We start from the raw sequence: 26,895 nt of genomic DNA, 5'->3' as shown, positions 1-26,895 counted from the left end.
TGTCTTACTCCAAAGCCTGTGCTCTAAACCTCTACGCTGTTTTGTTCTGTGGACCTGTTTACATGGTCCACAGGATTCTTGAAAGGACAGGATTCTTGCTCTCAATACTAATATGTGAGCCTCACTGGATTAATAATAGCAAGGAATGTGATGCTCACGCAGCAGAGTCTAGTTTATTTTCAGACATCAGATATGATGGATTTCTAACAAGTGCTCCTGAGGGGCAGAGGCAGCCCTCATCAGGAAAGCTGTTGTCTGGGCTTCCTCCAGGCTGGTACCTAAAGGGCCTTCTTGGGTGCATCCAGCCCCAGCATGTACATGTTCACCTCCAAACCCCTTAGGGAAGGGACACATCACCTCCTGGCACACATAGGGCCAGATGGACAAAGTGCTCCGTAAATGTTGAGAGGAACTGACACATGAAGTGGCCAACTGCCTTTGCCCATCTTCCTCAGCAGGCAAGATGCCCAAAATGTGTCAATAGGATTTCACCTGAAATTAAAAAAAAAAAAAATTAAAACACCAAGTTGATAGTCAAGATCTTTATTGATTCAAGTGTAACAGCAACCGTTGGTGAGAATTTAACTTTTCCCCTAATTTCCAAACACTTGCTGGTTTGGAAGGACAGTTAGAAAAACAAGAAACAAAAACCTGATCACACAGGACTGCCTCAGGACTGTGTGGTGCCCTCTGTTCTCCACCCACGACAGTGAAATGGACAGGCCAGGTAAGGGGATACCCACATTAAGGGAGACGAAGGGAAGACCAAGGGAAGTACTGGCAGTCTATTTTTCCATTCAAAATGGATGCAACTGGGCCACTGGTGGCACAAAGACAGGGAAGAACTTTTTTTTAATATATAAAACATTTTAAAGATGCTTAAAATGGACACCCGAAAAACGTGTGTCCTCTGGGCTCTCCAAGACACCGTCTTTAAAGTTCGCCCCTGGGTAGCAGAGGGTCTCCTCACCCAGGTGGCAAGAGATGGGCTCCATCTCCAGGCGAAGGAAAGGCACTGGCTCACAGTCCGCAGTGATTGGAACAGACACCAGGAGCAGGATGCCCCACCATAGCTTGCCCCTCATCCCTCGTGTTACTGCCCCCATCTCCTGGTTTCAAGTAAAAATGACCCTTGGCCTGGGCTTGGGTTTTTTGCTTTGTTTTGTTTTAAAGATTAAGATGGAGATGAAGCGGGTACACTGGGGCAAGAATGGATATTCTGTGCTAGATCCATGCAATCTCAGGTGTTCAGGAATTTTGGGTTTAAGCACCGGCAAGAGCTCCCTTTGGAAATTTCAATGTGGCCAAATGATTATCAAGCACTGCAGCATCTCTCTGCCAGCCTCCCACTCTTAGAAAGGTGGCAGAGTGAGAGTTTAAATACCCCAGGAATGTGTTTCATCTCAGTACTATTTTCTATTTGGGATCCAGACAGTATGGTCTGCCAGGGCTGCAGGCAGAGGAAGCAAAGAGAAACCACAGATCATCTGAACAGGGACTTGAAAGACTTCTCCTAAATCTAAGCTTTGCCAAAATGTGTCAACTTCCAGGACCAGCCTAGAGAAAGAAATGTAAATTCCAGAGGGTGGGCAAGGTGACATTAATGACTGTATCAACCATCCTTAGTCTTCAATCAGAAATGCCTGTGAGCAAGCCTCAGGGAAATGCCAATACTCAACTGGAAAAACATGACTAGAACAGGAAACGCCCCTGGGGTATAAGCATTCTAAAGAATTGTGACCCAACTGCCTCAAGATCTGATGTCATCTTTTATCAAAAGCTGGGAGAGAGGTAAAGAATGTGGTGGTGGTGGGGATAGTAATGTGTGGTAACTATGCCCCCTTCAAAGTCCACACAGAAATTGCCCTCCCAAGGAAACAACACTTCTTTAAAACAAATACTACCCCCTCCTAGATATCATGGGCAGGTAAGAGATTGGGTTTCGCAGATTAATAAATAGCTCCCCTTATCATGTAGTCCAGAAACATGATAAGGGGAAGTTTTGACCTAGAGAGAAAAGCACCGGGCCTCCCATCTGGAGGGGAATGTAAAGGGCTGAGGGCCCAGGCTTTAAGCAGCCAAGATACATGATACCCCTAAGGTCTGACAGACCCAAAGAGCTGGTAACCCAAACAGCGAAAATAAAAGACCACCTATTTTAACTCCACCTCAAAATCAGACGGAAAAAAATTCATTTGAAGGTGCTTTAAAGATGAGTTCCTTAATTCTGGAAGAAGTACCTTTGTTTTTTTTATAGCTGCCTCAGCAGCAATGCTTTTTTATTCAAGCATACTCTAAAGCAAGCAGGGCTATAGATAAGAAAATGCTGGGAAGAGTTGGAGCATAAATCCAAAAAAGAATTTGCATCCTTAAGATGTCTGAAATCTCTAAAAACTTGGCACAGGTGCCAGAAACACATAGCAGACATTCACTGAACACGTGTTGAACTGACAAGCTTCATCTAAGTTGTTCTTCAGGGTGAAGACAGCACTGGTTCTCTTTAAGAACCCATTTCCATCAGGAAGCCCAGGATGAGGTGGGCACGCAGAGTTAACCTGCAGTGGATTTAAGGAACAATAAAGCACAGACAGACATTTCTAATTCCCGATGTTCCCTGCTTATTGAGAAGTGGCTTCTTGAGTGAGAGACCTGGCCCAAGTCTGCTTCAGCTGGTGTAGTTTGAGAGCAGGTGCCAAGCATCGACTCTGGTGGGGACCTGGCTTCCGGATGCTCTCAGCTCTGTCACCCTGAATCGGAACGGTCAGCTTTCCTCAGCCCAGTAACCCAAAATGTACTTCAAGTTTGCTCCCTTTGCTTAACAACCCTGACTCCAATTAAGTCCATTTGAGTGGCTCAAATAGAAGGATCCAATTCCCTTTGTCAATTACTGGCTAAAGGAGACAGCAAGTAAGCAGTATTGAGTCTTAGATACCAAGCCAAGGACTTACAAAGCAACCTTGGGCTGCTGGTAGTATACCCAATGTATAGATACATTCTCCTGGGAATTGCCATTTCTTGCCTCCCCTCTTAAAACTGGCAGTAGCCATGGGGAGAGAATCCGTTTTTCATCTGTTTGTCAATGCACATCTTAAGAGAACTGTTTTCAGTAACAACACTTCTCTCAGTATATCGTCTACTTTAAACCTACCCCCTCTTGCTGACCTGGTTTCATCCTCTATTGGGGGTGAGGTTGTTTTAAAGTACACCTAAAATTCTTTGATACCGCTCCATGCAGTAGGTGGGGTGTAACTCCCCTCCCCTTGAGTGTAGGCTGGCTTAGTGGCTTGCTTCTAAGGAACGGAATAGGAAGGCGTGATGACATGTGCTTTCGGAGACTGTCATAAAAGGCACTGCAGATTCCTCCTTGCCCTCTTTCTCTGGGATCACTTGCTCAGGGGGAGCCAGCTGCCATGCCGTGAGGACACTCATGCTGCCCTAAAAAGAGATCCACACAGGAAGACACTGAGGCATTTTGCCAACAGTCACAAAGAAAGCTCAGAAGTGGATTCTCAGGCCCCAGGTGACTGCAGATCCCACTAACATCTTGACTGCAACTTCCTATGACCCTGTGCCAGACCCATCATGTGAAGCTGTTTGCCAGGTCCTAACTACAGAAACTGACAGATAATGTTTGCTCTTTTAAGATGTTAAGTTCGGGGGTAATGTGTTAAATAGCAATAGATAACTAATGCAGACGGAGGGACAAAACTCTTGGCTTGGAAGCCTAATAGCTAGAAGCCAGCTTCTCTACACTGTGGTCTTGAGAACACAATAGCTATTTCAACAGAATATGAGGAAGTGGTGAACTCAATGCACCACACCTCGAAGGAGGTAGAATCATGACAATGCATGTCTCCTGCTGGAATTTGGACAAGGTCATTTCTCACCGACATGGATTGTCCCCAGAAGTACAGAAACATGGTTTTCTCCTAAGAAGAAAAGTACAAATAATCAATAAGATTTTAAGAACCGCCTAACTCAAATGCTACCCTAAGGGGGTTCCCTTTCCAGGAAAAAGCCCAGAGAGATTATTCATTTAGGGTTTCAACTGTGAGATTCCTTCCAAACATACAGGAGTAAACCACCTACTGGATTCTGGCTTGCCCTGAAAATGATTCTATGAGGCATGGCACAAAGGTGTCATCTGTTGGAAGTTCATCTATTGCCTTGTGAAATTATCTTTGAAATGCCGATTTATGGAGGCCAAAGTATCTCTAGTAGCAGTGGCCTCCAGGAAGGAATTGCACCAAGCAGTATGGAGGTCGTTATAGAGATGGCTAAAGGATTGGGCAGCTGCTGTATTATACAGCTGACACTCCCAAGAAGTACTAGAAATATGGCCTCTGATTAGGGGGCCACATGCAGCAATTCCTCAAGATAGCAAAAAAGGGGAACATGGCATCTTAAGACTACTCAAGCTGGCATGTTTTAAATTCATTCCCCGCCTCTCAGCAAGGAAGCCGAGTTTTCATGTGCAGCAGTAAAGAGCAAACAAGGGCACGTGCTTCTGCTGACAGCCCGACTACTCGCTGTAGTGGAGTCAGATTCCAGAGGATGCCCAGGCTGGGCCCTGAGGAGGAGGAAAGCGTCACTCCCAAAGAATCAAGCTCCCAGGGGACAATGAGGTCCTGAGCAAGCTTCCCATGCAAATTACCAATGCACCTTAAGTTGTTCCAAGAGTATGTAAAGTGAAATTTGGAGTTTAATTAAAATCAGAACAGAGATACATTAAAAAGCAAACAAAAAATACTTTTCCATTCATCAATTTTGAGACTGAAAGCATCTCCAAAACTTTGGAGATCCAGCTTATTCCTGAGAGACATCAACCATCACAAAAGGTTTCACTTTTTGAACTCTTCACATTTTGTAGCAGAAAACAGAAGAAAGTTCCTCAGACATCCTTCCTTCTGTCTAAAATGTATTCGCAAACAGGGTGTCTTCATAGTTCAAAAGAAAAACAGCTTTCTATCTTAGCCAACTGGCCTGTTACTCTCACCCTGGGATCTGACCTCTTAATAAGAGGGTTCAGGGCACCAAATCCAACCAGAAATTCCCAGGACACCAGTGGCTATTTTACTTGTCTTTCTATGATGGGAGTCACTCTCCCAGGATTACTGTGCCAGTCAATAGTCAAGACCACGGGATGGGGAATGAAGCAGCAAAGGGTAAGGGAAAAGAATGAGGTTTCCATGAACAACCCAGGGAAGGCATAATGGTCCAGTTTCACAATCCACCCACTACAAACTCCAAACATGCACACCCAAAACTAGAGTGAGAAGGAAAGAGCTCGTAAGGGACTAGGGAAGACAAGGGATGGTGACATGGAACAGCAGACTCGCCTACGGACAACTCTCACCTTCCTAACACCGGAAGATGTGTAATTAAAAAGTTGCTGTTCAAAATTGTACTGAAAACATATCTAAAAATAGGTCTGTACTCATCTTAAAAATAAAAGGTCACTCCTCAGTTAAGAGGAGTGACAGATATTATCAGATACCGACACTTGAGGTATCCTGGATGTACATTTGAAAAATGGCCTGGCAGAGATAAGGGAGGGAAGGAAGGAAGGAGAGAGGGAGGGAGCGAAAGATAGGGAAATTCAGAGTACCATGGGAAAGGTAAGAAAAGTGGAAGGAACGCATTTTTAAGCCCATGCTTATCTATCTCAGCAGCCAAACAAAGCAGGTCCACAAAGGAAAAAAGTCTAGTTCTTTTCTAAGAGCATTCTGAAAGTCAACTTCAAACTCAAAAATCACAGACAACAAATATCACAATGCTCACTGGACTGAAAAACAATGACTACTGAGCCTGGGTACTCAGTTCAATGTCTTCCGAGGTCATTCCTGGGTATCATCCTGCAGAGGACTATTGGGTTGGCCAAAAAGTTCGTTCTGGTTTTTCTGTAACATCTTATGGAAAAACCAGAACGAACTTTTTGGTCAACCCAATACATCAGGCCTTATCCAAAGAGCCTCTGTCCTGTCGTAGGGACCTGCTCCAGGAGCAGGAGAAATCACGTGGATAGCTCAGAGTACAAAAGGACTGCAAGCAACAAGATGCAAGCAGGGAGGGGTGGGAGAAGGGGAGGAAAAAGAACAACTGGTGACCGAAGACCCCCTTCTGATGTAGAGTTAAGAAATGTTTGGGCTTCCCTGGTGGCGCAGTGGTTGAGAGTCCGCCTGCCGATGCAGGGGACACGGGTTCGTGCCCCAGTCCGGGAGGATCCCGCATGCCGCGGGGCGGCTGGGCCCGTGAGCCATGGCCGTTGAGCCTGCGCATCCGGAGACTGTGCCCCGCAACGGGAGAGGCCACAACAGTGAGAGGCCGGTGTACCGCAAAAAAAAAAAAGAATGTTTACACAATTGTGATAAGTAAATAAATGGGAAGATGAACTATAATACTAAAGACAGAAGACATTCCTCCCAGAGGAAGGAGGGGAAGTGGACCTCAAAACAGTGCCCCAGGGTAATGCTACCAGAGATGTACAAACAGCGTTCTGTCCCCAAGGACAAACACCTCAAGGTAAAAGAAGAAAGCAGCTCTCTTCCTGTTTACCATTTCCCTCCAAGGGTTTTCAAGACCCCAAACCCAGACTTTTGCAGCACTGAAACATGAGCAAGACAGGGAGGAGAAACAGAGGGTAAGAACAGGAATGATGCTGAATCTATCAAACCTCCATATCACTTCCCCAGACTTCCCAGCCAGCCAATTATTGGTAGGTTGATATTTGATTTGGGATTAAAAAAAAAATGAGGGGAAGGGGGAACCAGAGGTTAACTGTTTTCCTCTGTGGGCTGCTTAGTTCTACGGAAATATGCCAAGGGCCTTCAATCTAACTGTCTAACTGGGAAGGGGAACAGGAAATAGGGAGAAGAAATGGTCAGATGCAGCTCATCTTTGCATCCTTTGGCACCCAGAGAAGGAGTAGGGGAGCAGGAGACTGCAGCAGGGATTGCTGGTTCTGCCTCTTCTGTCTCTGCATTGTTGATCCTATTGGCCAAATCAGGTACACACATGTATCAGTGTTGCTGCTTTTCTTCTGATCCTTGCAGGACAGTCAGATGTCCATCTCAAACTGAGCATCATCTCCTGGTTAGAATGAAGAACAGGAAAAGTTAAGCATGAAGAGGTAAAGCAAAACAGTTTTAACTATAATTCCCTTTGCACAAAGGTCAAAAAGGAATTCAAACTGTCCCATTCTCTGCAGCCTTGAAACAACTATTCTGCTTTGCTTTGGCTAGTCTTTTTAATCTGGGGAAAAACAAGAATGGCAGTCAAATCACCCACAGGGAGGAGCAATTGGGGGAAAGGATACAAGTGAAAACTTTCTGAGTGTCCCTTTGTCCAGACGTTGACCAAACGGGAGCTCCTGGGGAGCACCTGGCCATCTATCAAGTCAGCACATTCTTCTGGAGGCTCTGAACTTTGGCCCTGCTCTGAATCGACACTTTGTCCATTAAAAACTCATTTGGAATTTGAGGCGGCAGAATGCTGGCTCATGTAAAAGGGTCATGGAGTGCAATCCAAGGTGTACTTCAGGAGCTGGCCATTTCCACAGACACAGAGAGGACTCATTAATAAACGTGTGTGTGTGAGTATGGGGGAGTACTTACTGAAATATTATAGGCAGTCCTGGAAAACGGGGTGAAAAACCATACTGCTTTTCCCTACACCAGGGGTCCCCAACCCCCCGGCCATGGACTGGTACTGTGGGCGAGTGACAGAAGCTTCATCTCTATTTACAGCTGCTCCCCATCGCTTGCATTACCGCCTGAGTTCCACCTCCTGTCAGATCAGTGCAGCATCACATTCTCACAGGAGCGCGAACCCTACTGTGAACTGTGCATGCGAGGGATCTAGGTTGCGCGCTCCTTATGAGAATCTGATGCCTGATGATCTGAGGTGGAGCTGAGGCGGTGATGCTAGCGCTGGGGAGCGGCTGCAAATGCAGATCATCATTAGCAGAGAGGTCTGACTGCACAGAGACCATAATAAATCAATGGCCTGCAGACTCATATCAAAACCCTATCAGTGAGTGGCAAGTGAAAACAAGCTCAGGGCTCCCACTGATTCTGCATTATGGTGAGTTGTATAATTATTTCATTACATATTACAGTGTAATAATAGAAATAAAGCGCACAATAAATGTAATGCACTTGAATCATCCCAAAACCATCTATCCCCCCAGTCCATGGAAAAATTGTTTTCCACAAAACTGGTCCCTGGTGCCAAAAAGGTTGGGGGCCGCTGCCCTACACCACAAAAATGACATTCTTCTTGTAAGAAGCAAGGTCTGTTTCTTGAGGGTGATGGACATGGGAGCTATTAAATTGTTTTGTTTCTCTGTGTGCGTGTTATCCCTAGTCCAACAAAGCCCAGGTTCAAGGAGTCCTCTTTGGGATTTACCACTCCCTGATTTTGGATTCTTCCTCACCCCCCAACCCCCACCTAGATTACATTTGGTTATGGTTTAGAACTCAGGGTTTTCAGAACAATTCAATAATTCAATAAGCCTTGGTGAGGGGAGTGGGGGGGACCTTAGAGACATATGACTGAACATTAGTTATAAGTGAAGCATCAACCTTTTTTCAACCCACAGCAGACTAGCATTCAAATCCCAGGGCTACCCTCTTGGTCCCTAATACCAGCACTCTCTTACCAACTGCATGCTTCCTGTCATGATTGTTCAAGTTGTTCAAATTGTTTACGTCTATTTTGGAGTCTTCAATTAAGGTGCCGGGGCTGGTGACTCCTGGGATATTGGGCAGATGGCAGGGCGGGGTCTGAGCCATGGGAGAGTTGCGACGATCCAACAGAAACTTTCGATCATAAATGATTCGAGTTCCTGGAAAACAGGGTTTAAAGAAGACAGAAGTTTTGTATCCTGTTTCAAATATAATTTTAGGACAAGGAAAGTAGAACTATACCTTCACTTTCCTTGCTTTGAAAAATAAGAACTTAGTAACAATTCAAAAAGACAGGACTTCCCTGGTGGCGCACTGGTTAAAAATCTGCCTGCCAATGCAGGGGACACAGGTTTGTCCCAGGTCCAGGAAGATCCCACATGCCGCGGAGCAACTAAGCCTGTGAGTCACAACTACTGAGCCTGCGCTGCAACTACTGAAGCCCGCTTACTCTAGGACCCGTGTGCCGCAACTACTGAGCCCACGTGCCACTACTGAAGCCCGCACACCTAGAGCCCGTGCTCTGCCACGAGAAGCCGCCGCAAATGAGAAGTGCACGCACCACAACGAAGAGTAGCCCCTGCTCGCCACAACTAGAGTAAAGCCCGCATGCAGCAATGAAGGCCCAATGCAGCCAAAGAAAACAAACAAAAAGGTAGCTGAAATCATGAGGAATGAATCATTCTGGAGAGCAGAAAACTTAGTTCAATTTTCGAAAAATGAATAATTTGAACTATTTTGGATGGAAATTTTTCTAATACAGATTTTTAAACTTTTAACCACCTTAAACAGAAAACCAACCCTTTCTTGATGAATCCGGTTGATTATTATGAAACTCATTTATTATACTATGTTGTGACCTAGGAAGTCTCAGGGCCTATTCAGTTGGTGTTCTATATTTTCCTTATACTGAATAGGATTCAGATAGCCAGGTTATGCTTATGGCCCTCCCCACCATGGTTTCCTTGTCTCCTCCTTCACTGTTTGGCTAAGAACCATCTTTTTTCCATGTTTTAGTTTGGTTGCCCTAACCAAATACCACATTTTGGGTGTGTTACACAGAAATGTATTTCCTTACAGTTCTTTATCATTGTGTCCTCCCACAGGGAAGAGGGGGGCAAGCTCTCTGGTGTCTCTTTTGGGACACTATGAGAACCCCACCCTCAGGACTTCATCTAAACCTAATTACCTCCCAAAGCCCTATCTCTAAATATCATCACATTGTTGGGGGTCAGTGCTTCAATATATGAATGGAGGGGAGCACAATTAGTCTACAGTACACACCTTTATACCCATTCTAACTTGATACATCTAATCTGTTGGGTTTGGAAACTGGTGATCTGCTTATTTTAACACTATGTAAAATAAGAACAAGTAGGCTGGGAAGGAGCCTGATGGTTTTCCAATGAACAAAGGGAAGCAGCTTTAGTGGATGGATTTTGTTGTGTCACCCCCACTTTTGTCCATGGCTAGGTTTCAGAAGGGTGAGATTTCACTGTGAGATGTTCTTACTAATATTCACGTTGCAAGTCGGAACAAGATTATTCTCACTTCTGTAGTACACTAAACTTGGAAATTCTGAGGTGAGGTGGTGAAAAAAAACCAGAGGATAAAAGCAAGCTTTCTATTTCTAAATTATATATTAGCAACAACATAAACATTAAAGAATTATAATTGAACCAAGTAGGAAATTAGTAGTAGAAATTCTACCTAAATGTGTCAGATATAAGAGAAACTTTGAAGAATTCCTGTGACTTTGCAGAGGCAATAAAATACATTTTTTAACTTCTTTGGTTTATAATTCATGTACAATTCATTCAAAGTGTATAATTCAATAGTTTTTAGTATATTCATAGAATTGTGCAATCATCACCACAATCTTTTTTTTTTTTTTTTTTTGGCTGTGCCATGAGGCTTTCAGGATCTTAGTTCCCCGACCAGGAATTGAACCTGGGCCACAGCAGTGAAAACGCCGGGTCCTAACCACACTGGACCCCCAGGGAATTCCCACCACAAACTATTTTAGAACACTGTCATCATCCCCAAGATAACCCATATACATTTAGCAGTCCCTCCTCACATTCTGCCAACCTCTCCAGCCTAGGCAACCACTGATCTGTTTTCTGTTTCTATAGACTTGCCTATTCTAGACATTTCATAAAATACAATCATGCAATACGTGTCCGTTTATGACTGCTTCTTTCACTTGCAGGTCTTTAAGATTCATTCATGTTTAGCATTTATCAGTACAGGTGACCCTTGAACAATGCAAGTCTGAACTGTTCTTCAACAGGAAGTACTGCAGTACTATATGGTCAGTGTTGGTTGAATCCATGGAGGCAGAGGGCCAGCTACAGGTTACACTTGGATTAACCCCCACGTTGTTCAATGGTCAACTGTACTTAATTTCTTTGTATTGCCAAATAATATTCCATTGTATGTATAAATCACATTTTATCAATTAACCAGTTGATGGACATCTGGGTTGTTTCCACTTTGAATAACGCTGCTATAAACATTCATGCGGGGAGTTCCCTGGTGGCGCAGCGGTTAAGAATCTGTCTGCCAAGGGCCTCCCTGGTGGCGCAGTGGTTGAGAGTCCGCCTGCCGATGCAGGGGATACGGGTTCGTGCCCCGGTCTGGGAGGATCCCATATGCCGCGGAGCGGCTGGGCCCGTGAGCCATGGCCGCTGGGCCTGCGCGTCCGGAGCCTGTGCTCCGCAACGGGAGAGGCCACAACAGTGAGAGGCCCGCATACCGCAAAAAAAAAAAAAGAATCTGTCTGCCAATGCAGGGGACACGGGTTCAAGCCCTGGTCTGGGAAGACCCCACACGCCGCGGAGCAATTAAGCCCGTGCGCCACAACTACTGAGCCATGCACCTAGAGCCCGTGCTCCACAACGAGAAGCCACCGCAATGAGAAGCCCGTGCACCGCAACGAAGAGTAGCCCCCGCTCGCTGCAACTAGAGAAAGCCCGCGTGCAGCAATGAAGACCCAATGCAGCCAAAAATTAATTAATTAAAAAAAAATCAATTGGCCGCAATTGTGAGGGTTTATTTCTGGACTTCCACTGATCTATGTGTATCCTTATGGCAGTAATACACTGTCTTGATTTGTAACAACTTTTGAAATCAGGAAGTGTGAGTCTTCTAACTTTTTCTTTTTCAAGATTGCTTGGGCTATTTTAGGTCTCTTAAAGTTCCATATATGAATTTTAGAGTCAGCCTGTCAACTTCTGCAAAGAAGCCAGCTGGGATTTTGATGGGGATTGTGCTGAATATTTAGATAAATTTGGGGAGTAGTGCCATCTTAACAATATTAAGTCTTCCGATCCATGAACATGGATTGTCTATTTATATAGGTCTTCTTTCTTTCAACAATGTTATCTAGTTTCCACAGTATATGTTTTGTGCTTTTTTTGTTAAATTTATACCTATGTGTTTTATCATTTTTATGCTATTATAAATGAAATTATTTTATTTCATTTTTGGATTGTTTATTGAAAGTATATAGAAACACAATTGGTTTTTGTATACCAATCTTGTTTCTTTCAGCCTTACTAAACTCACTTATTAGTTTTAGTAGTTTAGTGGATTCTTAAGACACATTTGGTTTCAAATGCACACAAAGTAAACAATTCAGGAGAAGACACCCTGAAGAACTAGGATCTTAACTGATGCTGTTAATGTTCTTAAATATGGCCAGGGAAAATATGGGTACAAAACCACGGTATTTTAAGTGTTTGAATTTTAGATCACTGCAAGATGAAAAAATTAACTGTAGCAGATACAGAGCAAAAAAAGGGAATCAACATGTGACTAAGGATCTGTGGTGTAACTGAAAAGCATTTGACATTCAAAAAACCAAAACTATTGAAAGAAAAACATTAAGACCTGACTATGAATAAAATGCCAGGGAAAAAAACCCTTTATATTTCCTTTTTTAGATATTGTGTTTACTGTGAAATTATATGAATTCCAAGACAATTAAAAACCTAATATTCAGGGTCTCTTATACATGTGCATAGACACATTTTCTGAAGCAAGAACTTCCAATAATTAAAATTTCAACTGCCGGCCACATTTATGTCAGCCCATTTCAACATCAACCAATGCATCCACAACTAACTAGAGAAAAGTAAACCATAAATTCCTAAAGAAGGTTAAAAAAATCCATAGCTTGCATATAACACAATATTAAAATGGAGCATGATTTTAATAAATTGATGAAGTGTTAAAAAAAAGAATCTATTTGACATTGACAGTGGAAACTTTTTCTTTCCAGTGAGTGTTCCATTTCCTTTTCTATGAAAATCATCATACTCCTTGGTTTTATATTGAAAAGTTACAAAATTCATAGTATCGTATATGCTATTTATTGATTTTCAATGTTTACAATCAAACCATAATAAAAGTGAATTATCACAGTTAAGGAAGAGTATGTAAATATTATAGACCTTGATATTGTAAAAAATAATGGAAAGGCAGACCTACCAGGGAAGTAGAGGCAGGACAGGTAGATAGTATAATTTCATATGGTGGAGAGTTAAAACTATCAGATTGAAACACAAGAGGTTTAACTATAGTATTTACAGTTTTAAAGGTAACTACCCAGAAGAACCCAAAACGATAATAAAACAATCTACAAAAATTAGTAAATGGAGAGAGGAGGGAAAATGAGAGGTATAGAAAGTAATGAAAGTATCCTATACGCCTCATTTTCATAATAGGGACTCAACAGTATCATCCAATGTTAAGAAATCAAGAAATTGTGGTATACATATATTATTTACAGTAACAGTGGTGTAACCAATAAAATCACTATAAACAGAAACTGTTAAAAGCAGCAGTCTCTCGGCATTTTTGCATTTTATGTGCTTCTGTTCAATTTTTCTTTTTCTATTTTGTTTTTATAACTTGCATATATTACTTTAGTCTTCATGTTTGGATTTCAAAACAAATAGGAATCTTTAGATCTAGGTTAACATTAGATATCTATAAACATTCTTCATCCCTTGGTGACCACTTTTTCGGATAAATCTAATACCCTGACCCAGCACTTTCTAAATGCTGGCATTACTAGGAAAACATGAGAGTAAAACTGAGTCCCTTTGATGGAGAACAGAGAGGAGGAAAAAAAAGCCTCTATCTTTTGATCTAAAAACTAGTGATTTTCAAATGGCAGGGAACAAGAGGGTGAATGAATAAGGCCCAAAATTATGCTTGTGAAGATGGTTAGTACACAAACAAGGTCATTCAAGCCTAAGGGCCTCTTTCAAGACCAAGTAGCTTAGTTTAAATGATAATTAATCCATATACTAAGCTATACACACCCAAGAAATTGTATAACCTGAAATAAAACCACCTAGACAAAGTCCAATGTAACATGGTTAACTGACAGGGTAGTAGTTACTATACTTTTGCAGGGTCTTGACCATAAAACTGTTTAACTAAGGCTGCTTCCAGAATTAGAATTAAGCATCCACTCATGCAAATAGACACTTCAGAAAAAGAAACAATAAGTAACTTGCCCAAATTGAATAGCTTGAATAGCTGGTGACAAAACCCTCCAAGAAGGCTGAGATGAACCTACACCCTCCTAACAATATCCTAGGCAAGAAGGGAGAGTGTAGCGTCAAATAGGACTTCCCGCAGGGGACTTTAGCCATCAAAAAGAAAAATCTTTCTCAGAAAAGCCGTTAGTGGACTTCCCACTTACAATCCTTAGGCCAGAACTGGGTCAGATGCTCACCAGCCCAGACACTGGGGAAGCCATAAAGTATCAAGGGGCATCTTCTGGGGCTTGGCACACTACCACTTTAAAAAAATGAGGGAATCTGGGGTAGCATGGAAAAAGAGTGAACGGCTGTTGGGCTGGAAACCAATAGAGTCAGTCACGTCACGTCTGTATTTAATATTTACCTAAATTTAAATCCTCATCTTTCATAGTAGGAAACTGTTAATATCTAAAACTGAGAAGTAGCACTAAATCATGTTATTCAGAAATCCAGAGGTAAACGCTAGAAGAAATGGCTAAAAGAGTTTAAAATGCTTTCTCTGGGGAGTGGAACTGGAGATGAGATGGGGCATGAGAATGTTGCTCTTTGTTATTAGTCTAATACTATATGACTTTTAAACTTTACTTTCATAGTTACAAAAAATAAATGTAAAAGAAAAATAAAAGGGTGATTGCATGAATACTGAAGGCATTTTCTAAGTCAAACAAGTCAGTCACAAAAGACAAATATGTTATGACCCCATGAATATGAGGTACCTGGACTAGTCAAATTCATAGAGACAGAATGTAGAACGATGGTTGCCAGTGGCTGGAGGTGGGCAGGTAATGGGGAGTTATTGTTTAGTGGGTATGAAGTTTCAGTTTGGGAAGATGAGAAAAGTCCTAGAGATGGATGGTGGTGATGGTTGTGCAACAATGTGAATGTACTTAATCATGGAACGGTACCTTAAAAATGGTTAAAATGGTCAATTTTATGTTATGTATATTTTACAATAAGAAATATACATGGGGCTTCCCTGGTGGCTCAGTGGTTGAGAGTCCGCCTGCCGATTCAGGGGACATGGGTTCGTGCCCCGGTCCGGGAAGATCCCACATGCCGCGGAGCGGCTGGGCCCGTGAAACATGGCCGCTGAGCCTGCGCGTCCGGACGCTGTGCTCCGCAACGGGAGAGGCCACAACAGTGAGAGGCCCGTGTACCGCAAAAAAAAAAAAAAAAAAAAAAGAAATATACATGATTTCAGACTCCTAGCCTCCAGAAATGTAACAGAATAAATTTGTTGTTTAAAGAACCCACCACCAAATTTTTTTTAAGACCAAGAGAAAGTGTTAAAAGAGCAAACCCCATTATAAGGAATCAGGGGAAAAAATGACTCAAAAAGTATTTGCAAATATACATACATACATAACAGACCGACACTAAAGCCATAAGGAAGAAGGTATCCTTCAAATCCAGAAATGAAAACAACAACATCAACAACAAAGCACTTGGCAAGTAACCTCAGTATTCCATTAGAAATTCCTGACATTCTCCATCTATGCCTCATGTAAGGGCCCACCAAGAGATCAGAAACAGATACAAGATGAAGAAGCAGCAAGTGTTTCCAATACTCAGAAAGGTAGTCTGCCGCTTTCCCTCTTTCCTCCCAAGCCCCTGTCTCCCCCAATAATAAGGGAAAATAAGAAGTGAAAATACAGAAAGGACTTACAAATACAGTGGTTTTCTTTGCTTTTTATTATTCCAGCTTAAAAGGGTGATTAACAAGGCCTGTGTTTGATTGACTGTGTTAGAGAACATTCTTCAATGAACTACAGTTTTAAACATCTGTTCTTCATGGAGGCTCTGGATGAAAGGACAGACTCCTAAAAGCTCTATGCCAGATAACCCAGAGGAGGCTAAAAGCTGCCTAACCCAGTATCCTCCAGGGAAGTTGATGGTGGCCAAACCACATTTACTGTGTACAACCATCAAATCCCTAAAGTGCTAATAAAACCATGAGAGGGACAATTTTTACATCAAAAAAAGGCACAACTGGAGCCAGAGGATATTATAACTTAGTATGGCTAAATAATTACGGCAAACGGAAGACATCCAAGGTTTGTGAAAAGCCAATCCTTAGGGTCCTTTAATTAACTCCAATAAAGATTAACTCCAATAAAGATTTCCAAGATATTAATGTCAAAGGATGGCTCCCTGCCCAATCACGTAGGACACTGCCATAGCAGAACACAAACCTAGGCTGAAAGGGAAGTTGATAATGACTATCTTCCTATGCAGAAGGTCCAGTGCTAGAAGAGGCTTTAGACAGCATCTGGCGGAAGCCTGTCGTTTTACAGATGGAGAAACTAGCATCCAAAGAAAGATCACACAGTGAGCGACACAGGAGCCAGGAGACCGACACAAATAAGCAAGGTACTCTAAGCAAATATGGCTCTCTTGAGTCTTGGTTGCAAAGTGATCTGAAACAAATGACCTTTTTAGTTAGTACCAGGTCCAAAATGGTACACAAACCACAAACTAATCTCAAATAAATGCCGACTGATTTTAAGTCTATCAAAATGAAGTACATCAAATATGTCCACGTCTGTTTGGGCTTGAACATTCATCTTGAAATAAATTTTCTCAAGAAATGCCTGGCTCTGATTCCAGGAAAATGCTGGTTGGATCTGCCAGACTGTTGACTGCATCCTGGATCAATTCTTTGGATTAGATTTCACAGATGTTGTGGTTCAGCCTCTGTAATGCTAATAATTAATGAAGGCTCGCTCACTGCTTTGGTATGGGGAAAGCACTCAGATTCAAGCCTGGCTTTCATTCCCACTTCTTGTTTTCCTCCCAAGTTCACTCCTCTTGGGCACTTAAAAAATAAAAATAAAAACAACGCATATATACATATCAATGTCTTCTACTTTTACTCATAGTGAGGAACTCATCAATAAAGTTCATAAGAGGCAAAGAAGCCTACTGGAGATCACTGGTCTAGGTCACTTTTTTTCAGTGCTGCTTCTTCATAATGGTTCTAGGAACTTATCAGACCAGAGAGTGGTTTCATTTCAATGTAGAGCAGCCCAGCTCTAACAAACATTCTCTGGTAATGAGATGAGCACCTTTCTCAAGCTCAAAGGATTAATTATGACATCTTAAAATGAACCACAAGCCTCTCAAACTTTCTGATAGGTACCTCTTAGAACCTAGAGAGCAATGGTCTATCTTCACCAGTCCTCACTTCTGCTATAAACAGCAGGCCATTTCTAAAAAAAATTAAAATTGAATGAGGTATTACACTGATACTAAAACCAGACAAAGATACCACAAGAAAAATACAGACTAATATCCCTTATGAATATAGATGCAAAAATTCTCAACCATTAGCAAACTGAATTCAGCAACATATATAAAAAGGATTATATTCCATGACCAAATGGCACTTATCCCATGAATGCAAGGCTGGTTCAACATCTAAAAATAATTAACATAATACATCGTAATAGAATAAAAAACAAAAATCACATGATCATCCCAATAGATGCAACGTAATATATATGCATTTGATAAAACCCAACACCCTTTCATAATAAAAACATTCAACAGACTAGGAATAAAAGGGAACTTCCTGAACCTGATTAAGAGCATCTATGAAAAACCACAGCTACCATCTTACCTAACGATGAAAGACTGGAGGTTTTCCCCTAATACTGAGAACAAGTCAAGGGAATCTGTTGTCACTCTCTTGCCATTTTTGTTCAACACTGTACTAAAGGTTCCAGTTCTAGCCAGGGCAATTAGGCAAGAAAAACAAAACAAAATGTGGCACCTAGATTGATAAGAAAGAAATAAAATTATCTCTATGCACAGACGACTGTGATCTTGTATACAGATAATCCCAAGGAATCTATAAGAATTGAATTGTATTTTCCAGTTAACTGATCCTTGCTTGTTAAGGATTTTACTTTTAAAAACTACTCAATGAAATGAACAGCTTCAGTTTGTCAGGGCATTTGTCCTAAGGATCTGAAAGATCATTTATTCAGATATAAACACTCATAGATTTCTGAGCTTCTGGTTTCAAACTGTGGCCTGAGTATCAGGTGAAGAGGTCCTTTAAAAACAAGCCACACATCAGATAGATAGCTGCTGGGTGTTATAACACAGGTTTTAAGGGATCTTTGCAAAACAAAGTTCTGTGATAAACAAATTTGAAAATGGTAGCCTAGGCATTACCTATTCAATAAGTTGAATGACAGCAAGTTTCAACTGACTTTTGTTCTATTATAAACAGATAAGCAAAAATCTTTAAAAAAAAAAACACTTTTATTTATTTATTTATTTATTTATGGCTGCATTGTGTCTTCATTGTTGCGCAGGGGCTTTCTCTAGTTGCGGCAAGCAGGGGCTACTCTTCGTTGCAGTGTGCGGGCTTCTCATTGTGGTGGCTTCTCTTGTTGCGGAGCATGGGCTCTAGGCACATGGGCTCAGTAGTTGTGGTTTGTGGGCTCTAGAGCACAGGTTCAGTAGTTGTGGTGCCGGGCTTAGCTGCTCTGCAGCATGTGGGATCTTCCTGGACCAGGGCTCGAACCCATGTCTCCTGAATTGGCAGGTGGATTCTTAACCACTGCGCCACCTGGGAAGTCCCGCAAAAATCTTTTAAACATTAATTTGTTCATCGAAACACTTGGGAGCCAAGAAAAAGTTCTATCCTTCACCAACAAACTACTGTCCTGCTCAGGCTCTCTTCCTCTCCAACCAGATGAACTAGCTTTCTCACATTAACTTTACCTTGTCTGATCTGCAAATATTTTTTTTTTTCTCATCACAGCCTTTACTTTACTGCTGATTGGCAGTGAAGCATCTCCTACAACATTATTTACTACTGTGGTTATCTGAGTTCCAAAAATTATTTTGGCTGATTCCATATAAAAATAAAAAACCTGACATTCCTTAGTCATTAGTTATGACATGTCCACACACCAAAATATTTTTTTGTCCATACAAATCCATGAAGCCTGAATATTATTCAAGACAATATCGAAAAATTGAAAGGACTTGATCTGCAAATCTTTACACTGTCTCCAAAACATGCAAGACCCCTCCCATAAAATCATCTTTAAGACTCCAGTCCTAGGGCTTCCCTGGTGGCGCAGTGGTTGAGAGTCCGTCTGCCGATGCAGGGGACACGGGTTCGTGACCCAATCCGGGAAGATCCCACATGCCGCAGAGCAGCTAGGCCCGTGAGCCATGGCCGCTGAGCCTGCTCGTCTGGAGCCTGTGCTCCGCAATGGGAGAGGCCACAACAGTGAGAGGCCCGCGTACTGCAAAAAAACAAAAAACAAACAAAAAAGACTCCAGTCCTTACAAGGTCTTTGCACAAGGGAACAACCCTGGTAGTGCCAATTTACAAACTCGTCACGTTTCACCCTTCCCGGTTCACACACAGACCTCCAGAGAGCAGAAAGGAGTTGTGCACTATCAGCCTGGACGAGCTCTTTCTTCCCTCATCAGGCTGTGACTGACGTGGAGCAGGCAGAGGCACTCCCCTCCACACATCGCACTGCTATATATGCCTTGCGGCTGAGGGCTGCTGCCTTCCCAGGCTCAGAATTCAGTCCCTCATCAGCAAACATGCACCCAACACAAAACTGAGCTACATCTTCTAGTACATGCTTTGGCAGCTGATGAATATGAGACTACAGCCAAATCTGCTCCAGAATGACAACACATGTTAATTTTTGTTACTCTGAGATAAGTAAATGCCATCTTCCTCGAACACAAGGCAAAGTGATTGGACAACTTTCAACATGTTTTTCACACACTCCTCACATGTAATCATGAAGTCCTTTGGTTAATATTGAAACGAGAGAGCCAAATAAGTACACTTGCTGGTTCAGAAGTTTTTGGCCTAGAATAAACTCAGCACAAGGTCACTGAATTAGAAATTTTATAACAGTGAGAAACTGGCCTTCCTTCCCCATATCTACACAGAGCTCTATTCATTTCTCCCAAGAAAGGAATCAGATTAACACTCAGGACTCCCCCCAAATACTCTTACTTTATTATGGCTCACTCCAAGTGGATGCTTTTCCCTTCTTCCTGTCTTCTCCTTTATCCCCAGACCCTTCCAATGGCCTTCAGTGAACCAATCAATCACAGCAACTCTCCAGCTGGCAGAGAGGAAGCACAGAGTATGAACAAGATTTCAGACCATCATAGTTAGTTCCCCTCTGGTGCTCTTGTTATGGCAACAGCATACTTTTCCACAGCTGATGAGGATGTTATGCAGGAAAAGAAAGGCAAAAAGAAAGGCTCAAAGAGGTCTCTGTGTTTCTGCTCATTCCCCACAGCACAACCCTCCCACAGGGAGACAGTTCAGAACTAAAAAAAAATAAGATAACAAAAAGAATCGCATTAGCTAGCATTGCAGAGGTAGAAGAGTCTTTTTAAATGTTTGTAAACTTCCTTTCCTAGGAAAATACGCATCTTAAGACAAGAGACAAAAAAACTGGACTAGGTATCAGGACACTAAATTTGCAACTACCCACTGACATTAATTAGCTGTATGACACTAACAAGTTACTTAATTTCTCTCAGTTACAGAATGAAAGCATTAGGTTCCTTCCTAATGTCACAAAAGTGAAGGAGACTGCAGTAACTTTACCTTTCATTGAGGCCAGAAGCAGCTTCTCAAAGTTAGAAACGAACGTCATTCATCCCCATTCCTCCACAGGCAGATAAAACAAAACAAAATAAAATCCAAGGGCATTTTGAATTTACTCAAAAATTTTACTCTTCCTTAATAATGAGAAAATGTACACTTCTAAAAATATGAGAAATACAGCAAGTATATTTTCACCCAACTCTCATTTTCCAAACCACAGGAAGGCAATTTTGAGAAACCTCTTCAAGGGTAAGCTGTATCCTCTGTGGGGAGAGATGGTAAGTTCACTGTGTTAGGAATGTCCTTGCCCAGTCTGATCGTTTAGGGCATTCAGCACATCAACTGTTATCCTGGAATGCTCTGACATGTGTATGACACTCCAGAAAGTTTCCAGAAGTTTGAGACAGAAAACTCTAATCCCCTTCCTTCCTACTAAATAGATTTTTCAATACAAGCCTTCTATCGCTTTTCTAAATGTTTTCAAGTCTGAAATATATGTTAGCACTTGACTCTTTACAAGTTTTTTCAGAACTAAAAAGCGTTTCCACCCCAACCCCCACCAAGACTTTAAGACCATTCAGAGCAAAGACTGCATTTCCTACTTTTGTCTGTAGTCCTTTTGTGCAAAGCACTTCGCTAGACCCACAAAACTCACTTAAGGTACCTAACCGGATTAATTCAGGTGCCTAGAGGTGACCAAATAACAACCCTGGTTCAGGGAAGGAAAACTACATGAGAGGAGAGAGGGTAATGTAACAGAAGAGATGAACAAACCATCACAAAATTGGAAATTTTCCAAAGCGGGGGGGGAGGGGGACTAAATCAGTAAGTACTGAACATCTAGGCGGCACTGAGTTAATTGCTATAAAATAGTGATTAAATCCAATCACAACAGTGCTGTATCTTATAAACACATTATGTAAGTCTTTGTGTTAAAAATTTAAAGATGACAATGTGCTCTACCAATAAATACTGGCTCAATATAATAGATGAGCTAAGATGACAAGTATTTAAATCAGAAATTAAAAACTGTAGAAACTGGGACTTCCCTGGTGGCGCAGTGGTTAAGAATCCGCCTGCCAGGGCTTCCCTGGTGGCGCAGTGGTTGAGAGTCCGCCTGCCGTTGCAGGGGACACGGGTTCGTGGCCCGGTCCGGGAAGGTCCCACATGCCGCGGAGCCGCTGGGCCCGCTGAGCCATGGTTGCTGAGCCTGTGCGTCCGGAGCCTGTGCTCCGCAACGGGAGAGACCACAACAGTGAGAGGCCCGCGTACCGCAAAAAAAAAAGAATCCGCCTGCCAATGCAGGGGACACGGGTTCGAGCCCTGGTCCAGGAAGATCCCACATGCTGCGGAGCAACAAAGCCCGTGTGCCACAACTACTGAGTCTGTGTTCTAGAGCCCGCACGTCACAACTACTGAAGCCCGTGTGCTTAGAGCCTGTGCTCCGCAGCAAGAGAAGCCACCGCAATGAGAAGCCCGCGCACCGCAACTAAGAGTAGCCCCTGCTCACCGCAACTAGAGAAAGCCTGCCCACAGCAGCAAAGACCCAACGCAGCCAATAAATATATTAATTAATTAATTAATTAATTTTTAAAAAAGAGTGTAGAAACTATCTGGAGACAGCGTCAGTGATATTTGAGAAAGAAGTAGTGGCTATGTACACAGGGAGGAAGGATAAATGAATCAGTATTTCTGGCAGAATCTTTCCAAGCACTGTAGGAAATAATCCAGACTAAGAGACAGGCTTCTATCTTTTTTTTTGGTGGTACGCGGGCCTCTCACGGCTGTGGCCTCTCCCGTTGCGGAGCACAGGCTCCAGACGCGCAGGCTCAGCGGCCATGGCTCACGGGCCTAGCTGCTCCGCGGCATGTGGGATCTTCCTGGACCAGGGCACGAACCCGTGTCCCCTGCATCGGCAGGCGGACTCTCAACCACTGCGCCACCAGGGAAGCCCCAGGCTTCTATCTTTAAAGTACGCCTAAAGACTATGCCCTTACTTTAAAAGCATGGTAGCGTGGCTGTCTGAAATATGCCAAAAAGGGTGTCCCTGTGGCTCTTCCCTCAGGGGAATAATGATTAATATACAGCTAAAAGTTTAGTTCCTTCCTCAAAGAAATAATATCTGAGTGCAGTTGCTACTATGACATAAGTTCTGAACTGCTGGAAGCACAGTCATTATGGAATTCACAAAGAATTCTGGAAGAAGTTATAAATCTCTTTCCATCACCTTGGAAAACGGGTATCTGTTTCTTAAAAGCTGTCAGTTCAAGTTCAAGACAACCCTATCTGGAGCAGATTCTGATCTGCCAAAATCTTTCACAATTAAAAGGCCAGAAGATTTCAGCATGCTCTCAGGGTCTGGCCTTGAACAGATCAGGTCAGGAGGGAGGTTTCTCCAATGAGGTAAGCCACCTCACTAGAAACTCCACTGCTCTGCAAAGTTATAATTTCCTTAAGCCCAGTTCTCCACACTTATTGATGAACTTCTCCTGCCTGGGTTATTTAAAAGTCTTCCAAGGCAGCCACCCAACCCCTAGAGTGGCCTGGCTGGATTCCTCTGTAGAGCTCTCTCCTAGATTTTTATCCCCTGTTGGCAAGGTCTTCTTACTCTACCGCCTTGCTATTGTGCAACCGATTAAAGGATCGCCCAGGCCTAACTGCAGGGGATTGGTTGTAGTACAACTGGTGAGCCCAGCCCACAAGAACGAAGCTAGCAATCTTGCAGACTGCAGGGGCTGCCAGCAAAGTCCCAATCCTCTAGCCAGAGGCCGTCACCAAAAGGCAAAGTTACGAAGTTACAAATGAAGCACCATTCCCTTCATAATGTCCCTCAAGATCGCAGTCCAGTCTCCTCCCTCTGGAGAAAAGCCCAGTGAGGGGAAGGACAACCTTTGAGCTCCTTTTTCCCGTGACCAATTAACTCAACGCTCTTCACCTCTACCCCAGTGTTCTTCCTTGTAAACAGTTTCTGGTCGTACTTTGAAAAGCAATGTTCAGAAACCCCGCTCTGCATTGCCCCTTCCCCAGGATCAAGTAAGCCCCCCAGCAAGGGTGCCCTGTTCGACAACGCCCTCTTCGATCTACCTCCAAAGGCGGCGCCGCCAAAACTCTACCCTCAAGGCTGCCAGCGCTCCTTTCCCTACGCTATTACTTGAGCATTATTTTATCACTCTTCCTCCAGCCTGGGGACTCCCCCCACCAGCGAGGCCTGGTCCAGCAAAGTAAACAATGCTGTCAAAGCAGGATAACACTGGGCGAGGCTTCCAAACTCCGCATTCCAGCCTCCTCCTGGTGTTCTAAAAGCAGCAAAACAAGTCATCGCAGCGTCCCAGGAGCGACTTATTCTCCCCAACTTCCCTTCTACAAAAGCCCGGGAGAAGGCTCCAAAATCAAGCGTCAATGTGCACAACTACACAACGTAAGAGGCAGAGGTAATGCGGAGTGAGTGCAAGGCCAAATGTAGACGAATTTGCCCCGGAGCAGGAGGAGAGGGGGCAGAAAACTGGGCCGAGTGCGTAAACCTGCCACGAGGCGGGAACAAGGGCTTTTTTTCGCTACAGGAGAGCCACTTCCCAGAGTGGGCACGCACTGAATCGAGCTGCAGGCGAGAGAGAACGCGAAGTTAAGGTTCCCGAAAGCTGTCTCACGGGGGCTTTGGTGGGGCTGCGGCGGAGGGGCTGTGGCGGAGCCGGGGTGGCCGGAGCGGCCAGCGTGGACACGCCCTGAGTTAAAGGACCGTGGCGGGAAACTGAGGGGACACCGCGGAGGCTGGCGCGGACGCGCTCGGGAGCCGGCTGCAGGCTCGGGTGAGGGTCGCGCGGGCGGCCGGCGCTCACCTCCCGGCGTGGTGGAGAAGAGCGTCCCCCCGGGCGTGGTGCAATAGTCATGAGGTAGCTGCGCGGCGTCGCTGATGGGCACGGTGCGGGTGGGGATGGCGCGGCTCTGGCTGGGCTGGTGGCCGCTGCCGGCGGACGAGGACATGGCTCTGGACGCGGGCTCTCGGGCTTTGTCCGGCGGGTTGGCAGGCGGGTGGGCGGCGGCGGCGGCGGCGGCGGCTGGGGTCCCGGGCTGCTCCGGCTGCTCCGGCGGGCGGAAGGGCGGGCGGGGCTCGGCGCGCTCCGCTCGCTCCTCGCTCGCTTCCTCTCGCTACCTCGTCCCGCTCCGCTCCCGCCGCCGCCCTCTCAGCCGCCGCCGCCGCCGCCGCCCGTTCCTCCGGCCTCCGCCAGCAGCCCCAGCAGCAGCAGTAGCAGCAGCAGCAGCGGCAGCAGCGGCGACTACGACGACGACGACCGGAAGCGGGCGAAGGCGGGAGCCAGAGGGAGCTCGGGGTAGCTGGTCGGCCGGATATGACGTTACGAGGGGCGGGTGCCGTGCGACGAGGCGGGGCTGCTGACGGGGCGGGGCTACTGACGGGGTGGGGCTTACGCCCTGAGGGGTGGACGCGAGTCGGGCGGAGGCTACGCCAAGTGTTTGTGAGCTGCGCGTCCGTGGGCAAGGTAAATTTGCGTGGTTTTTTTTTTTGTTGTTGTTTTTGAGGTACGCTGGCCTCTCATTGCTGTGGCCTCTCCCGTTGCGGAGCACAGGCTCCGGACGCGCAGGCTCAGCGGCCATGGCTCACGGGCCTAGCCGCTCCGCGGCATGTGGAATCTTCCTGGACCGGGGCACTAACCCGTGTCCCCTGCATCGGCAGGCGGACTCTCAACCACTGCGCCACTAGGGAAGACCGCGTGGGTTTTTTTGTTTTTTTGTTTTTGTTTTTTTTAATTGTCAATCAACACTACTTTCCTTGAGCCGACTTCTGTTTCCTATCCATCTAAACAAAAGTGTTATTTTACTTTTAATTGCTCAATATTAAAATAAGCAATGCATGCATTTATTAAAAAACACAGCAGAAAGGTTTACGATGCCACCTCTCCCAGTTTCCCAATTCCCCTTCCGAGGGTGAACCACTGGGACCAGTTTATTGTGTATTCTTCCAGAGACAGTCCTTATATACAGACATAATGCAACATATAAACATTAAGAAAATAAAGAAATTAATAGCTGCCCATGTCACATGAGTGAGTATTGTGTTAGAGATAAAAGAAACTGAAGCACAGGGGAAGGTTAAGACCACGAGGTACCTGGAAAATTCAAATCTGTAACTCTTTCCTCTAGGGATTCTCAAACTTTTTGATGTTAAAATTTACATTCTTGAAAAATTATTGAGGATCCCAAAGAGCTTTCGTTTGTGTGGATTATATCTGTTGATAATTACTCTATTAGAAATTAAAACGATTTTTAAATGTTTATCAATTCATAAAATGTCATCCCATGTAAACATAATATTTTATTTTTAAAGTTATATTTTCCAAAAGAATTAGTGAAAACAGTGGGTTTTTTTTACATTTTGGCAAACATTTTAATGTATACGTAATAGGAAACAGCTGCAATCTCACATCTGTTTTTTTTTTTTAAGATTTTTTATATATTTAATTATTTATTTTTGACGGTGTTGGGTCTTCGTTGCTGGTTGTGGCGAGCGGGGGCTACTCTTCATTGTGGTGCACAGGCTTCCCATTGTGGTGGCTTTTCTTGTTGCAGAGCATGGGCTCTAGGTGCGCAGGTTTCAGTAGCTGCAGCATGCGGGCTCAGTAGTTGTGGCTCACGGCCTCTAGAGAGCAGGCTCAGTAGTTGTGGTACACAGGCTTAGTTGCTCTGTGGCATGTGGTATCTTCCTGGCTCAGGGCTCGAACCCGTGTCCCCTGAATTGGCAGGCGGATTCTTAACCACTGTGCCACCAGGGAAACCCTCACATCTGTTTCTGCATTCAATCTGTTGTGTTGATTCAAGTATAAGAAGAAAACTCAGATTCACACAGGTATGTAGTTGAAAAAATAGGAAACTCACAGGTCCCTGGAAGGGGTCTCAGGGACCCCCAGGTATCTCCAGACCACGCTTTGAGAACTGATGATCTAGTCAACATTGCCTCTGTCCACAACATTCCCAAAATGGAATTGAAAAGAAAATCATGGGTACCACAAACATAGCGATCATCGTTCCT

The 26,895-nt window shown here is 44.0% G+C and overlaps 1 protein-coding gene and 1 long non-coding RNA gene across 3 annotated transcripts in view; one reads left to right on the top strand and one right to left on the bottom strand.

The window, feature by feature from the left end:
- Positions 1-165: 165 nt before the first annotated feature.
- On the bottom strand, positions 166-25,160 carry EIF4EBP2 (eukaryotic translation initiation factor 4E binding protein 2). 2 transcript variants are annotated; one of them, XM_082634240.1, is made up of 4 exons: positions 24,689-25,160; positions 8,660-8,845; positions 7,015-7,089; positions 166-492 (listed from the first exon to the last, which is right to left on the bottom strand). In XM_082634240.1, the coding sequence occupies exons 1-3, from the start codon at positions 24,831-24,833 to the stop codon at positions 7,058-7,060; spliced, it is 363 nt and encodes a 120-aa protein (XP_082490366.1). In that variant the 5' UTR covers positions 24,834-25,160; the 3' UTR covers positions 166-492; positions 7,015-7,057. The 2 variants fall into 2 exon arrangements, with proteins under 2 accessions (XP_082490366.1, XP_082490365.1); XM_082634239.1 differs by lacking the exon at positions 166-492 and having other exon boundaries at positions 528-7,089; positions 24,689-25,159.
- LOC309811485 overlaps positions 22,824-26,895 on the top strand; it is a 28,495-nt gene continuing 24,423 nt past the window's right edge. The window contains exon 1 of the long non-coding RNA XR_014295187.1: positions 22,824-24,283. This is a non-coding gene — a long non-coding RNA (uncharacterized lncRNA). The remainder of the gene's footprint in view (positions 24,284-26,895) is intronic.

The sequence above is a fragment of the Mesoplodon mirus genome (genome assembly GCF_964341445.2).
Source record: "Mesoplodon mirus genome assembly, chromosome: 2".
Lineage (NCBI taxonomy): Eukaryota > Metazoa > Chordata > Mammalia > Artiodactyla > Ziphiidae > Mesoplodon > Mesoplodon mirus.
This window is presented reverse-complemented; position numbering and strand designations above follow the sequence as displayed.

Excerpts from the sequence above, each read along its gene's own strand:
- EIF4EBP2 (XM_082634240.1), bottom strand. The coding sequence starts at position 24,833 with ATGTCCTCGTCCGCCGGCAGCGGCCACCAGCCCAGCCAGAGCCGCGCC. Across the intron at positions 8,846-24,688 it reads CTTCTCCACCACGCCGGGAG|GAACTCGAATCATTTATGAT; the intron begins GTGAGCGCCGGC and ends CCTGTTTTCCAG. Across the intron at positions 7,090-8,659 it reads TGACAGGAAGCATGCAGTTG|GAGATGATGCTCAGTTTGAG; the intron begins GTAAGAGAGTGC and ends CATTCTAACCAG.